Raw genomic sequence first — 16,000 nt, forward strand, 5'->3', positions numbered from 1 at the left:
AATCTAACCTTTGTTAAATAATGTCCTTTTTTGTTTTTACGCCAATCTGAAATATCTAGGACATGAGGGTAACCTGTTAATTTCAAAATCTCATTCTGATCCAGGGAACATTTTCTCAGTAATTTCAAGAAACAACAAAGGAGAAAGTTCATCACAAAATCTCAGAATCCACACAGAAAAGAAACACTCAAGAGCATGTTACATGTAATTATATTTCATGTAGTGCTTATGAATAAATTACAATGATAATGTGACATTCATATTTAACACTAATGGATAATGCTGAAAAAGAAAAAAAGGTTTACATAATTTAAACAACAATTTTTCAACACAAATTAGTACACAATGCTCTAAGATGTTCTTAATAAAGTGGCCCTTCATTTTTTTTTTTTTAAATAACTGACATTTTGATTAAAAAAAAAATGGAAATACTGTGGAAGTTATTTAAGGACTGAGAACCAACCAACCAACTGAGCCATCGGAGGAGTTTCAAGTGGAGTTTCAAGTACAGTTTATAATGGTCTTAGCATTCATTTTATGTCCCACTGTGAGTTAGCATAGTGGTTTGGTAGGCTAGCAGAGAAATTCAAATGATTAAAAGAGGTTGAACCAGATAGATACAAACTTTTAACATTAAAATGGGTTAAAATCTGTGTTTGTATGCATATCATGGAATTACACAATTCAGATGACTACATTTTGCATGCTCGGGTAACATTTGGACATGCATGTGATAGGCATATAAATGGTACATGCAATGCATACAAGCAGCATTTGTAAATGGAGAAAACTTGGGCACCATTAAGTCAAGACTCAGAAAATGTTAATGAATGGGTAATTAAAGAGTGTGCTAACAGAAGCTATTCAGAATTAAAGGGCAAATCTGACTTCTACTTACTGACTTAATGGTATAATGTAATGCATTTGCATTAATCGCATGTTCATATTGTCCAAAAATCACTTGCATAGGGAAATGCTACATACTCTGTAGTTTTAACAGTGGTTTTAAAAGCACAATGTTTGATAACCACATAAAATATTGTGAAGAAGTTTGGGGTCAGTAAGATTTTGCAACAGTATTTCACAATATTACTGTTTTATTGTATTTTTGATCAACTAAATGCAGCCTTTATGAGCATAAGTGACTGCTTTCAAAAACATAAAAAAATCTAACCAACCCCAAACTTTTAAATGGTAGTGTAAATTTTTTGTCATTTTGAAAAGTGCATGTCATATGAAAACATATACAGAATGAGTCTTTTAATGCATCATCGCTAGGCAGAAACTGCACAGTCCCTTATGACTGATTACAAAATCTGGAAATGTAGCAAAGACTTGACAAAATGAGGAAACTGAATCATCAGACTCATAAATTGTTATCGCTCAAAAACGAATCGATAACATTCAGCCCGAGAGCTTTTAGACGCTGGAATACTTGCAAGTGCTCCTTCAAATTACTAAAAATGTGCATGAACATGTAAACAACAAATAAAGGTTTTAACTGATGATTAACATCCATCGCATAGTGGACGAAAAATATACAATGACTGTTATCACTATACAAAAATGTCTCTTAAAATCTTAAAGATGAAGACATAGACGAACCAAGGTAGACCAGGTAGGTGAATGATGTTTAAACAGATTAATGCTACAAAAAGTTATGATTTCCACTGTTTTTCGTCACTTGTGTGGTATATATTTTGATATGTTTTGATGCTTTGATGTTAAGATAGGTTGGCTATTTGCAAACACCAAGACTTGGTTGCACTCAGTCCCACCTCTTAAGCTATTTGCTGGAGTGCATAGAACACTTCTGAAGGTTCTTCATCCTGAAGTTGTAGCGCCTGCACCAATGAGGCCCTAAAAATGGATTCACAGTGTGAATGGACGTAAATCCAGTACTGGCAGTTCTGTAGTGCAAATCATTTGGCCAGACTGGTGTTTTCTGCCCAGTGGGTTGTTTCAAACTAGCTGGTGTTTCATAACAGCCCGTTTGCCACTTCAGTTGAAGAGAATAGAGTCAGGGTCTCGGTTGGCCATCTGGGCCATGTGTTTCAGAATGTCTTTTTTGGTGATGATGCCCAGTAAACGCCTGTGGGAAACAGGAACAGATCATTATATTGAGCTCATCATGGACATCATGGACACACTGGAAAATATGAGTTCAGAACTGTAAAACTAAGCTAAGCGAAACAAGCTTTTACCCGTTGTGAGTGACGAGACACTGGCGCAGGCCCAGCTTGCGAAAGATGTCCACCACAATGTCCATGGCAGTGTGGTCTGTTACGGTAAATGGGCTGAGATCCATGATACCACGAAGCTTCAACGGGGGAGGGCTGTTGGGTGGCTGTGGAGGTGTGTATTCAGTGAAGAAAATTCGGGAGGCGCTGACCACACCTTCCTGCCGCTGACGAGCATTTTCTGCCAGAGGGAAACGGAGAATAATAAACCTTCTCGTGAGAGACCTATAATTCACATGAGCCATATAATAATACATTAATAGAAAGGGATAGTTCACAAAAAAAAAAAAAAGTCCCTCATATCTGTCCAAACCTGTATGACTTTCTACTGTGTAACTGCTGAAGAAGAATGAAGAATGTTTCAACGTTTTTGTCCACACAATTAAATGTGCAAAACAACTATGGACTACATTGACTATAATTGTATGAACAAAAAACTACTTGGTGTCTTAAAAGGAGAACTCCGGTGCAAAATGAACCTTTGGTCTAATTACACATTGTTACCTAGTCAACCGTTATCTGAGATTTGTTTTCATGATTATCGAATGTAAATAGTTTTATCTCTAAAAACAGTTTAGCCTATAACGCTAGTATAACGCTAGTATATGGGGCATTGAGTAATGACAAATAAAAATCGCTTGTTAATACCACTAACAAGGCTCAAAATAGCCCCACACTAATACGGTAGCATAATGAGGGTCCCTACATGCAAACCGAAGCATTGAGAACTGTGTAAGTGTCCAGACAGTTTAATAAGAAGATATTTTATACATACAGTCTACTTCACGAATACAAGCAGAATCCATCTTTGAAAAACAGACTCTATCAATTGATCTACGAACCGCCGATCCAAATGCGCTGGACCATATGAAATTCTACACAGTTCAGCGCATTTGGATCGGCTGTTCGTAGATCGACTGATAGAGTCTGTTTTTCAAAGATGGATTCTGCTTGTATTCGTGAAGTTGACTGTATGTATAAAATATCTTCTTATTAAACTGTCTGGACACTGTCAAAGTTCTCAATGCTTCGGTTTGCATGTAGGGACCCTCATTATGCTACCGTGTTAGTGTGGGGCTATTTTGAGCCTTGTTAGTGGTATTAACAAGCGATTTTTATTTGTCATTACTCAATGCCCCATATACTAGCGTTATACTAGCGTTATAGGCTAAACTGTTTTTTAGAGATACAACTATTTACATTCGATAATCATGAAAACAAATCTCAGATAACGGTTGACTAGGTAACAATGTGTAATTAGACCAAAGGTTCATTTTGCACCGGAGTTCTCCTTTAAGGCCAATTCACACCGCACTAACAGACGCAGACAGATGGCAACGGACACATCGCCGGGTTTTGTTGAATCAGTGTGTTACCCCTGTCGGAGTCTGTTGCCGTCTGTTAGAGATTGTTTTCACCGATTGAACGAGCTGAATCGTCTGAAAAGTGACGTGCTGTAATCAGGTGACTGTCGGTGTTGGTCTGCATCTGTCGGTGCAGTGTGAATTGGCCTTTACAGAAGGAAAAACTTATTTTTAAACAACATAAGTTACAATTTTATAGAATAAAAAAAAAATTTGGGTGAACGATTTTTTAAATCTACGAAGATCTGTTCATCATCTGTAAGCATAGTCGAGGAACTGACTGGCTTGTTTTGAGTGTTTGCTTTGGAAACCTGTCGTGTTTCCTCCCTTAGTTTGGTCATTTTTTACATAAACAGGGCAATTGCACTCGGATCTGCACCAAAAGTATCGGTCTGAGATTGAGTGAATGCGTCTGGTTTCGGGTTGTTGAGAAAGCAATCCGACACAACAGATCATGAACCAAGCTGTACCAAAAGTCACCACTCTAAAAAGCAGCAGTGTGATTCTATCGATAAGCACATTATTTACTCTCGAACTGTCCTGTAATTGCTTAAATACTAGAATGCTGATTATATACATGTTATCAGTTAGAGTGGGAATGAAGGCTTATATATATATTCGTAAAAGTGTGTGTAAAGAAAGCTCGTGGAGCTTGTTAATTCATCTTGATGGATGCCACTATGAGCAGAATCCTGACATTTAAACTGGTGCACTCTGACCAACGAGAGGACAGTCATGATGTGACTTGCCTAGCGAAAATTAAATGAACCCATAAAAAAAACTGCATAAAAGACCCTGGTTCGGAACAAGACAAACAATGAAAAATGTGGTCTGAAAACTGCAAATGAAAGATCATCATAAAAAAATCCACCTAAAGCTGTAATCTCTTACCAATAGAGATGACCAGATCCCTGCGCTGCACAAAGCCCACAAGTCTCTGAGACTCATGTGAGACGACCACAGGGAAGCCGCTGTATGACGTTTCAGCAATGAGCGACTCTACTTCCTCCACGCTCATCCCGTCCTGTGTAATCACAGAGAGTGGGGGGTCGCTACGGCGAGGTCGCATCACATCCATGGCCAGTGTCTTGTGGCTAAACTCCTCCTTAGACTCCAGGAAGGGGTAGCCGTTGAGACGGATGTGAGCCTCATAGATGCCCTCTCGACCCAGAGCATCTGCCACCCATTTACTAGTCATGGTGGCAGCCATGAGAGGTACGATGTATTCCAGACCGCCCGTTAGCTCAAACATGATGACCACCAGAGAGACGGTCATACGAGTCACACCGCCTATGGAAGAAAGACAGGCCTGGAAAAAAGGCAACTGGACAAGCCATTTACGGCACATATTTGACAGAATACAGTTTAAATAGAATTGATAAGATTCTTACCCAAGCAGGCAGTAGCGCCCACCATTGCATAGAGGCCTGGAGTGATGCAGTCCGCTCCAGGTGAGCACCAGCCTTTAAAGATTACCCAGTCGTGGTGGTAATATGCCAGCTGCTCCATACCCACACCGAGCAGCCTGCCTGCGATCGCTCCCACAGCCATACTGGGGATGAAGAGACCAGAGGGCACCTGGAGGAACACACAGTACATACAATGGCCTGTGTAAACAAACTATTCAAAAAGGAAATGGAAAGTGTGTCAAGACCTTGGGAGACGGAGGGAGGGAGGAATGGATGGATAATGGAAGAAAGAAAGAGAGAGAGAAAGAAAGAAAGAGATGGATAGAAGGAAGGAACAAATGAAGATAGAATGGATGAAGAAAGAAAGAGAGAGATAAAGGAAGAAAGAAAAAAATGGATGGAAGAAACAAAGAAAGAATGGTAAAAAGAGGGACAGAAATAAAGAAATGGTTGGAAAAAAAGAAAGATAGGGTGCATGGATGAAGAAAGAAAGAAAGAAAGAAAGAACTGGAAGAAACAAATGAAGGAAAGATGGATGGGTGAAGGAAAGAAGGAAGAACAGAAACAACAAAGAAAGAAAAAGAAAGAAAGAAAGAAAGAGATGAATGGATGGATGGAAGACAGAATGAAAAAATAAAGGCAGAAATAAAGAAATGTATGGATGGATGAAGGATAGGAGGAAGAAAAGACAAAGAAAGAAAGAATTAATGAAAGAAATGGATAGAAAAAGATTGGATGGAAAACAACAAAGAAGGGAAGAAAGAAAGATAGGGATGAAAAGAAGACAGAATGGTTAAAAGGACAGAAAAAAATAAATGGAAGGAAGAAAGCAAGATAGGGTGAATGGATGAAGAAAGAAATAAAGAAAGAAAGAAAGAAAGAAAGAAAGAAAGAAGGAAAGAAAGAAAGAAAGAAAGAAAGAAAGAAAGAAATGGATGGATGAAAAAATAAATTTATGATGGATGGAGGGATGGAAAAATTAAGATATAATGAATGGAAGGAAGACAGGAAGTATGAAAGGAAGGATGCATGGATAGATGAATGGATGGATGGATGGAAGAAAGGAAGATATGATGGATGAATGGATGAATGATGGAAGAAAGGATAGACGATAGAAAGGATGGATAGATGGAAGATAGAAAGGATGGATAGATGGAAGAAAGAAAGAAAGAAAGAAAGAAAGAAAGAAAGAAAGGATGAATGGATGATGGATGGAAGAAAGGAAGACAGGATGGATGGAAGGAAGAAAGAAAGAAAGAAAGAAAGAAAGAAAGAAAGAAAGAAAGAAAGAAAGAAAGAAAGAAAGAAAGAAAGAAAGAAAGGATGAATGGATGGAAGGAAGAAAGAAAGAAAGAAAGAAAGAAAGAAAGAAAGAAAGAAAGAAAGAAAGAAAGAAAGAAAGAAAGAAAGAAAGAAAGAAAGAAAGAGAGGATGAATGGATGGAAGGAAGGAAGGAAGGATGAATGGATGTAAGACAGGAAGACAGGATGGATGATGGCTGGCTCTGCCCCAGTACCTTCATGCCGAAGGTCACGACGGTGATGAGCATCTTGAAGATCAGGGCGAGCGAGAGCTGCCACATGGCTGTGTACACATCATGTCCTGCGGGCCTGTCGGGCAGGGCGTCGCTGCTGCTCTTGGTGACGCTCACGTTGGCGTAGTTACACAGCTGTGAGGAGTCCAGCAGACCACAGTCATTGAACAGCTCAGAGATCAGCTCGCTGGTGCTCATACGGGTGTAGCTGTTGGGGAACGCCAGCAGAGCAGTGACCGCGGTGACAACCAGCACCTCCAGCACAGGGTAGTGACCCAGCCGAGTCGTCTTACGCCGGCGGCACCACGCGATGTTCGCGCGGATGAAGAAAGCTCCCCAGATTCCCCCGAAAATACCCAACAGGATGAAGGGTATGAGCTCCAGCAAATGCCAAGGGGAGTGGAACTCCACATAGAAGAGCACCAGCCTGCTGTTCCCAAACGGGTTGATGGAGCGAAGGGTGAAGGCCGCCACCAGTGCAGCAAAGAAAGAGCGCCACAGCGTCTTCAGGGGGAAATAATAACTCACCTACAGGATAAAGAGAGAGCGGGACTGGTCATTCAAATGACACTAGATGATGCTGAGAGTATGCAAACAGAAGTTTGTTAGGAGCACGCTTACCTCTTCCAAACTGAAGAGAACGCCACCGATTGGAGCGCCGAAAGCTACTGACACCCCAACGGCTGCTGCGGCGGACAATACCTGATCCACACACAAGAACGAGAGAAGTCAAGCAATAGACCAAGCTTATCACTAAAAAGGCTTGGATCAACAAAGGCCTCAGATGTCAAAATAAAACGTGATCTTATGTTTGGTCTCATCTTTATGATGTCAATAAAAACATTCTCACAATGAGTGATGTTTAAAACAGAAAACCACAAAAACAACTAGAATGTCCTTAGCGGCAAGCCACAAAAATGTAACAACAAATGCCCCTTAGAGGCACTGTATTTACTGGGAGTGACAGATGGGAGACAGAAGTTAAAAACAGGGATTGTAGTCAATAGTCACACAGAGGAATATCATATTATATTGGATATGACAGACAAGGGGATAGTTGAAAATTATCCCATAATTTGATCACCCTCAAGCCATCCTAGGTGTATATGAGTTTCTTCTTTTAGACAAACATATCCTGGCTCTTCCAAGCTTTATAATGGGAGTGAATAGAGTCTGAGATTTTGAAGCCCAAAAAAGCGCATCCATCCATCATAAAAATAATCCATACGGCTCCACTAAGTTAATAAAGGCCTTCTGAAGGGAAGCAATGTTTTTTTTTAAAGACAAATACCCATATTTAAAACTTTTATCAGTTCAAACAAACAGGGCTGGTCAACAAACTCAAGCTCCTCCAATATTTCTCTATAAACATTCTCGTTTTAGACTTCTAATTCGTGACCGGTGTTTTGTTTCGCTCTATCCTCTGCGCTTCTGCGTTTGCCAATATGTTATGTGTCGGGTCAGAAGTCAGTCACTCTTCCACCGGAACTCGACTAGCGTACGGCTGTTACCGGAAGCCAGTGATTATAGTATATAAAGTTATAAATATGGATATTTTTTGCACAAAAAACACATCGCTTTGCTTCAGAAGGTCTTTATTAACCCCCTGGAGCCGTAGGATTCCTTTTATGATGCATGAATGCACTTTTTTTGGGCTTCAAAACCTCAGAGTCTATTCACTCCCATTATAAAGCTTTTAAATATAACTCTGATTGTGTCAATTATAGGATAACATTTGTTTTTAAAGCAATAGTTCACCCAAAAATGAAAAAAAAAAAGCCAAATGTTTATTTCTCAGAGTGCTTTCACACCTGCCTCATTTAGTTCGGGAGGGGCTCTGGAGGGGTTCGTTTGTGGTAAGAACGTGATCCGACCTGGAACAGACCTAACTGCCATAGAACTCCGCGGTTTTGGACTAAACCAGCTGCCGTAGTCAGCTGTGCTGTGCATTATGTCACTGTTTAGCAACATTAATGCACGCCTCCTCCTGAAGTGACTCGCCGCGTGCAGTGCATTAAAACATTATTTTCAAGCCATCCTCACTTCATTCTCAAATGTTATTGTTAGCCTAAAGTGGTGTAGACAAACTATATAATAAACTATGACCAGGGATACAATCAGCCCACGCTGTCGTCTCTCCACAGTAAAAAGCGGCGAAAACCGGATTTTCCTCCTCTTTGTTTACTTATAGGAGTTCTGTTGGAATTGTCCCGCACGTTAATTCTGACCAATCGAATTGCACATCTGGCCAACGGATGATGTGGATGTTGTCACGTGACTGCATTTTGGTTCGTTTCATCAACTGATTCGGACCAGAGCAATTAGTGTGGTGTGAAAAGGAACCAAAACGCCTGAAAAATGCTACAAAGTATTATTTTTCGCCCTTGTCCTGACCAAATGAACCGAACTACAGATGTGAAAGCACCCTCAGACATAGAATGGGTGGAAATTAAATGATTATGAAAAAACTAAATTATGTATTGTTACTTTATTCATATTGAATAATAATAATATAATAAAATAAAATAAATGTTGGCACAAAAAGTTTAATAACGTTTTAAGGGGGATTTATAATGGGTAAAAAGGCATCAATCACATTTACTCATCATACCTCTCGTCTCTTTGCCTCATTCTTGCGGTACTTGGTGAAGAGGTGGCACAGGATGTTTCCACAGCAACAGGCCACATGGACTAGAGGCCCTTCTTTGCCCAGACTGAGTCCAGATGACACAGCCAGCACTAGCGTGATGGTTTTAATCATAAGAGTCCATTTTCCCAGGTAGCCCCTGATGATAAATCCACTCAAGATGGTCTTGATCTAGAGGGTCAAAGAAAAACTGTGACATTTAAACAGTGGCTTATACTTTATTATATAGTAATGCAACCACCTGTATGTCAAAATGCAAGATTTTATATTATACAGGCACTAAAATGCTTTAGCTTACCTCAGGTATTCCAGAGCCGCAGGCATACGGGGCAAAGGCCCTGACTAAAGACACCGCCAGGAAGGAGAAAAGCAGCGCCCAGCACACATACATCAGGTAATTCATGATGTAGGCGAAAGGGCCGTCATTGCTGCCGACGATGAGCTCTGCCCAGCTTTTCCATTGAGGGCAATTGTCTCTCTCCTGGAAGGTCGTCTCATTGGAGTTCCAGCAGCAGTGCTCATGATTAAACCAGAAGCCGTTCAGACACACTCCCTCCTTCAGATCGGTCATCCAGTGGGCAGAGATGTCGATCCCACCAGCCAGGGCACCTGGAATCAAACAGAACAGCACATGCTATAAAACATCACGGTTTGCGATGTGTGATTGGTGCTCTATAATCAGTCCTCACGATACGTCTGCTTTAATATTATAGAGACGAACCAACCTGACATCAGTCCCACGAGCAGCATGAGAAGCCAGCCGGAGAAGGCGTCACTGATGCTTTTCAGCAAAGCCCAGGTTGACTCTTTACTCTTGGAAGCAATCTATTATGAAGAGAAATTGAAGACCACAGACAGTCAAGTCACCTTTATTTATATAGCGCTTTATAGAATACAGATTATTTCAAAGAAGCTTCACTGTAATAAACAGAAAAAAATAACAATCAATGATGCAAACTTTAATTATGAGACAAACTCAAATTCTGCTGTACATCAGCTCTACAGAAGACAATGGTGTCATTATTCAGCTCAAGTCAGTTCAGTGTTCGCTCAGTTTAGTTCGATAACTGTTATACACGTATATAACCGATACACATAACTGTCGCTGTTGCAAAATTGGTCAATTACGAAACAAATTTGATTCTGTTATAAAGCAGCTCTACTGAAGACAATAGTGTCTGTCATCATCCAGGCCAATCTATTGTTCAAGTTTTGAACAATCCATTGTTCATGCGATAGTGTCAGTACAGTCAGCCTGATGTTACTGAATATGACATGTCTTTTAAAACCCAACTAAAGCCCTTTTTAGATGGGACTAGTTTTTCAGGGGGTCGTTAGAGAAATTTGTGTTTCACAGAAGTACCTTGCGATTTTAATCCTGTCCGAAACTGCCAAATCTGTGTTTTTCTCACACAACCTCAGTAAAAAGGGCAGTTCTACTCTGGCCAAATGAATGACCATGATGTGACAAGCTTATACTTCTACAGCTTATACTTATCAGCTTATCATAATTGATCGGGAATCGGGATACACAACATGCACGATTCATTTCTTTCCGAGCATTAAAGATGATGTTTAAAAAGTCTGAAAGATTCAACTGAGTATTGTCACCTCTCTGTGGCGATCTCGGTCCTTAGATTTCTCCCGGACCCAATCGATGGTGTTGAAATCTTCATATGTGCCGACCCCAGGCACTGGCTCATCTAGTAAATCCATCAGTTTAGGAACCCCATTAGGCCCAGCAACATATGAACCACCTGCACAGATAATAATAATAATAATAAATAAATAAAAAGAGAGATATATTATGCATGCAGGTTAAAAGTGCTAATAAATAACAAGTTGTGACAGTTATAGTGACAGCCTTAGGTGTAATACCACAAATGGTCACAAGAGCCCTTTATCTGAAACATTTTCTACCATAAAGACCAGAGGGGCCTGAAGACCTGGATTTGCACTTGTCACTTAAACCTGCTTTTGTTGAACAAGGAATTATTCATCTCAGAAGTCAAGGGTTGGGGAAATTGACATCAATGGACATTCAAAAGATTTGTTTATGTTTTTGAAAGAAGTCTCTAATGATAACCGGGGCTGCATTTATTTGATAAAACATTACTCCAGTCTTCAGTGTCACATGATCCTTAGGAAATCATTCTAATATGCTGATTTGATGCTCAAGAAACATTTCTTATTATTGAAAACAGTTGTGCAGCTTAATATCTCTGTGGAAACTGTGATCATTTTTTTTCAGGATTATTTTATGAATAGAAAGTTCAAAAGAACAGCATTTATTCAAAATATAAATCTTCTGTATAGCATTACAAATGTCTTTACTGTCACTTTTGAACAATTTAATGCATCCCTGCTAAATAAAGGTATTAAAAAAAAAGTCTGAACCCAAACTTTTGAACGGTTGTGCGCAGTGGATGCAGTCACTTCATTTTCGATGTATATTTGAATAATTTATTATTTATTAAATATATATCACTAGTAAATATTTTTTTATATTATAAATAAAATTTCAATGCAGCTTGTGAGCAGATTATGCATTAACATTTACATATTATTATTTTTTATTATTATGCAGTGTAAGTCACATTCCTGTTCCAGTGTTCACGGTTCTTCACGTGACTTTCAATGATTTTACTAGTACCAAGAACAGGAAATAAACTTACTCAACAAAAAACACAGCAATAAAACTAGCTATGGTTAATAATTATCTACCTTCTAGAAAACAAAGCTTAATTTTATATGAATTACTACGCCATATCGTGTGCATAAGGACACAAAGAGTACAACAAAAGTAACCCATTTTTGTTTATGAAAAAATAATCACTAAATGTTAAGTGTTTGAGAAAAATAACCCATAAAATGTGTGGAAGTAGCAAATCACACAGGAGACACTACAAAGCAACTAATATCAAACGCTGAGGAAGTTCAAGGGAAACGAATGGATGTAAAAACCTGACACCGGTAAAAATATGAAACTAGCTACAATAGAAAAAAACTAGAGGGGACACTTTGATCTCTTTGATAAAGGATTTATGTGAGGAGGGGGGCGGCAAATACCAAAGTTGTGACCTCAGCGAATTCTCACCACTATTTTCTCACAGACACACAAACACCAGAGACCTATTCATTACACATTTGCCCCCAAAACCTATATCAGATGATGAGAGAAAGGGAAAAAACTATGGGAATCTCATGAATGACAATAAAAATGAAGAAAAGAACGAAAATGAATAAGGATAAAACTGGGTGGCAGGTACATTGGAGAAATAATACGACATATATTGTCACCTCTCTACATCCTCATTGTCACTGTGACCATTTTCGATCCCCTTTGTCTCATTTGTCTATAAACGCAAAACATGAGTTTGGGTAGATCTGGCACTCACCTGAGCTATAGTCCCGGTCTAGAGGAGGTACGTCATCGGTGCTGGAAAAGTCCAGCGTGGCTCCTGCGATCTCCACCATGTCCTCATCGCTGGTTCCGCTCTGCAGGCTGTTGAAGCTTTCACTGCAGTAGCCAGTGTTGTCCATCGTTCTTCCGGACTGTGGAGGACATAGAAATGTCCTTTGACCTGAGCACAAGAGACTCCATTTAAGTTAAAGCTTGACAGGTCCCACCCTACTATTAATGTTTACCTTGCACTTCTAGACTGAATAGTACCTGCATATTTACATCATGACTTTTTAATTCCATTTATTATGATTCTGGACTATGAGTAATAAAAAGCGGATGTACTCTGAATATAGAATTTAAAATAGTCATAAAGAATTTATTTATTACCAGCAAACCTATGCAGAAAATTAATTTAAAATCATTACTGTGAACTCTCTTTGGCATCTTTTTGACTTGTTTTTCTAAATTTTTATTGGTTTTAAAAGTTTACATGTACAGCCAAGGGTACATTATTATAAACAAAAACAAAAGACAGAAATAAAGTTGAATAAAACACTAAACTGTTCGCAATTATTAAAAACTTTTTTATTTTTCAAACTTAATCTTATTTTTAGGTATTGTTGAACTTCTGCCTTTAAAATGAAAAGCAAAGACTTATTTCCCCCATACCTACATCTATCCCATAGAAGTAGCAGATTATATTAAAGGTTTACCATCTGAGTTACTAAACCAAAGCTTATGACATCAGCCAACTTAAAATATGGGTCATTTTAGCTTAGCCAACTAGCTTGCAAAAGAAGTATGAGTAATATGCTGGTAATATGGTAAATGGCAGCAAGATGGAGTATAAAAAAAGCGCATGTAACACTCTTCCTAATCTGATTTAAGATTTCAGCAGTGGGGAACTAACGTTATGACAAATGTACAAAAATACTCATAAGGCTGGTTAGCAGGATAGCTATAAGGGCTGCTTGCTAACCAGCTGTAATTTTCATAAACTTAAGAACCGTGGCTTAATGGCATCAAGTCTAACTATTTCAGAATATATTTATCATTTTAACATGCCGTATATTGCCTGTACTTTGGTTAAAGTGAAACTAGTAAACAATTACCTTGTTTGCTATCTCAAGCGCCGATGCCAATGACGTAATAATTAAGACATAAACAGCCGAGTGCCGATTCACAAGATCTTGTGTGTAGACTTCAGCATTCGATTAAGAGTGTCTCTGAAAGTTGGCCTCTGTCACTACTGTCCAAAATCTAGCTTTTATCTACCTCAGACAAAAAAAGTATAGATATAATAAAACCTGTTATGTGCAATCTTGTGGCACTGAATTAAATTGAATGTTTAGGCGATTTAATCCCTTGTGAAAAGGTGGGATTTTATTATAATCTTAGTAGCACTTGAAGATAATATCAATGAAATAAAAGTCCTCTTAAGTGTACCTAAAGAGAGTGCACTTAAATGGCTGTTTCTTAACACACAGGTACACTTTTTAAGTGTAATTTGTAAAATTAAATGTTGTATGTTAAAGTAGGCTACATTTTAAATCATTGTTTATTTTGATGTGTTGATTAACATAGGCCTACCAAAGCACATGTTCTTGATTATAATTTTAACGGCAAATTTATTTTACATTTAAAGTTAATATTTTATCAATGTTTTTTTTATATAAATACTAATTGGCTTCTTAACAATTACAAATGTGTAATTACAAATATATTTAAATGTAGCCTATGACGACATGCAAATGTCAATAGAAATAACATTAAAAGTAGCCTATATTCTAGTTTACCGTAAAAGTCTTGTCATTCGGCAGTACACTTTAACCGTATTTCAAAGACAATAAAGTAATTATGAAATTAAATAAAAAGATGCAATTTTAAGGCATACGTTTGAGTAAAAAAGCAAAGTAAAAAAAAACCTCAAGTTGAGCTAATTGCATTTCATATAAATGTAAAGGGTATTACATCATATGTATTGTATAATATTGTTATAATATTATTCTATAACTAATTGCTATAAATATGATTCTAAAACAAATTATAAAAACTTTAATTATGCTATAATTATAATTAATTTAATTGTAAATAATGTATTTAAAGGGATCCAAAATTAAAATCCTATTATCATTTACTAACGCTCATGTCGTTCCAAACCTGTATGAGTTTCAAAAAGAAGATATTTTGAAGAATGCTGGTAACCAAAATGGTCACCATTGACTTCCATAGTATTTTTTCCTATATATGGAAGTCAATAGATGCCGTCAACTGTCTGGTTACCAACATTCTTCAAAATATCTTCTTTTGTGTTCAGCAGAAGAAAGAAACTCATACAGGTTTGGAACAACATGAGGGTGAGTCAATGATGACAACATTTTTGTTTTTGGGTGAACTATCCCTTCAAGTGTCTGGAAACTATAGCCTAAATTAGGCCTATACAAAGTAGCCAATTCTTTTAAAATATATAATATCCATAATATCTAGCCTACTGTTTTTTAAAAGCATGCTGTAAGCCAGTACTTGTTTTTCACAAGGGATGTTTGTTGTTTTAAATGCAAATTGCAAAATGACACAAATAAGAATACATGGACAGTTGTACGTACACACACACACACACACACACACACACACACACACACACACACACACACACACACACACACACACACACACACACACACACACACACACACACACACACACGTTCAATGAGTGGCTCAATGTTGCCATCTATAGGTGAGACTGTGCAGACAAACTGAGGCGATACCATAGACAGTATATAAACGGGCGATACTCTTGATCATGCAGTTACTAGGCTACATTTGTTACTACAATTACGTGTTACTGACCTAATGGACTTTGTGTTGTAATGAACCGCATGGACTTTTATCTATAAAAACATTAATTCATAGTGTACTTCATAAGTAATAGGCCACAGATTTTCAAAACAAATATATATATTTTTAGAACTTTCCAGTTTGTGCCGATTAAATACACAGACTGACTGGATCAAACTGTTCTGTCATTTGGAGCACAATCTGAACTTTCACCGCTCAGCAGTGTGTGGTCATTCAGCATTATGTCATTATTGACGATTAATAACCTATTAAAAGACTTTTTTTTCTTAAAAATAATAATAATAATGTAATCAATTTAGAGTACGTTTATTTTAATGTTTAAGAGATATTTTTATTTGAGGTCCTATTGATCACTTTGTAGCTACATTTTAAATGGTCCTGTGGTGTGACAAATCAAAACTGCATTAAAAAATGCATGCATAATTAATACAAGACAAAGCAAAATAGGCTACTTTTGCAACTTTTTCATTTCGGTTGAATTATTCTGCCTGTGCAATGTTTCATATTCATACTTTAATTAGGCCTATTAAATTAATTAG

The 16,000-nt window shown here is 37.9% G+C and overlaps 1 protein-coding gene across 1 annotated transcript; it reads right to left on the bottom strand.

Moving 5' to 3' along the window:
• Positions 1 to 415: 415 nt before the first annotated feature.
• On the bottom strand, positions 416 to 13,859 carry clcn5a (chloride channel, voltage-sensitive 5a). The gene is made up of 12 exons (XM_079585861.1): positions 13,713 to 13,859; positions 12,593 to 12,778; positions 10,806 to 10,951; positions 9,920 to 10,019; positions 9,493 to 9,803; positions 9,159 to 9,365; positions 7,169 to 7,249; positions 6,530 to 7,075; positions 4,996 to 5,182; positions 4,496 to 4,894; positions 2,205 to 2,421; positions 416 to 2,092 (listed from the first exon to the last, which is right to left on the bottom strand). Exons 2-12 carry the CDS (start codon positions 12,735 to 12,737, stop codon positions 2,002 to 2,004), a joined length of 2,430 nt encoding a protein of 809 aa, XP_079441987.1. The 5' UTR covers positions 12,738 to 12,778; positions 13,713 to 13,859; the 3' UTR covers positions 416 to 2,001.
• Between the last annotated feature and the right edge of the window lie 2,141 nt (positions 13,860 to 16,000).

This window comes from Phoxinus phoxinus (genome assembly GCF_949152265.1).
Source record: "Phoxinus phoxinus genome assembly, chromosome: 17".
NCBI lineage: Eukaryota > Metazoa > Chordata > Actinopteri > Cypriniformes > Leuciscidae > Phoxinus > Phoxinus phoxinus.

Excerpts from the sequence above, each read along its gene's own strand:
- clcn5a (XM_079585861.1), bottom strand. The coding sequence starts at position 12,737 with ATGGACAACACTGGCTACTGCAGTGAAAGCTTCAACAGCCTGCAGAGC. Across the intron at positions 5,183-6,529 it reads TCGTGACCTTCGGCATGAAG|GTGCCCTCTGGTCTCTTCAT; the intron begins GTACTGGGGCAG and ends GTGTTCCTCCAG. Across the intron at positions 2,422-4,495 it reads GGATCTGGTCATCTCTATTG|AAAATGCTCGTCAGCGGCAG; the intron begins GTAAGAGATTAC and ends TCCCTCTGGCAG.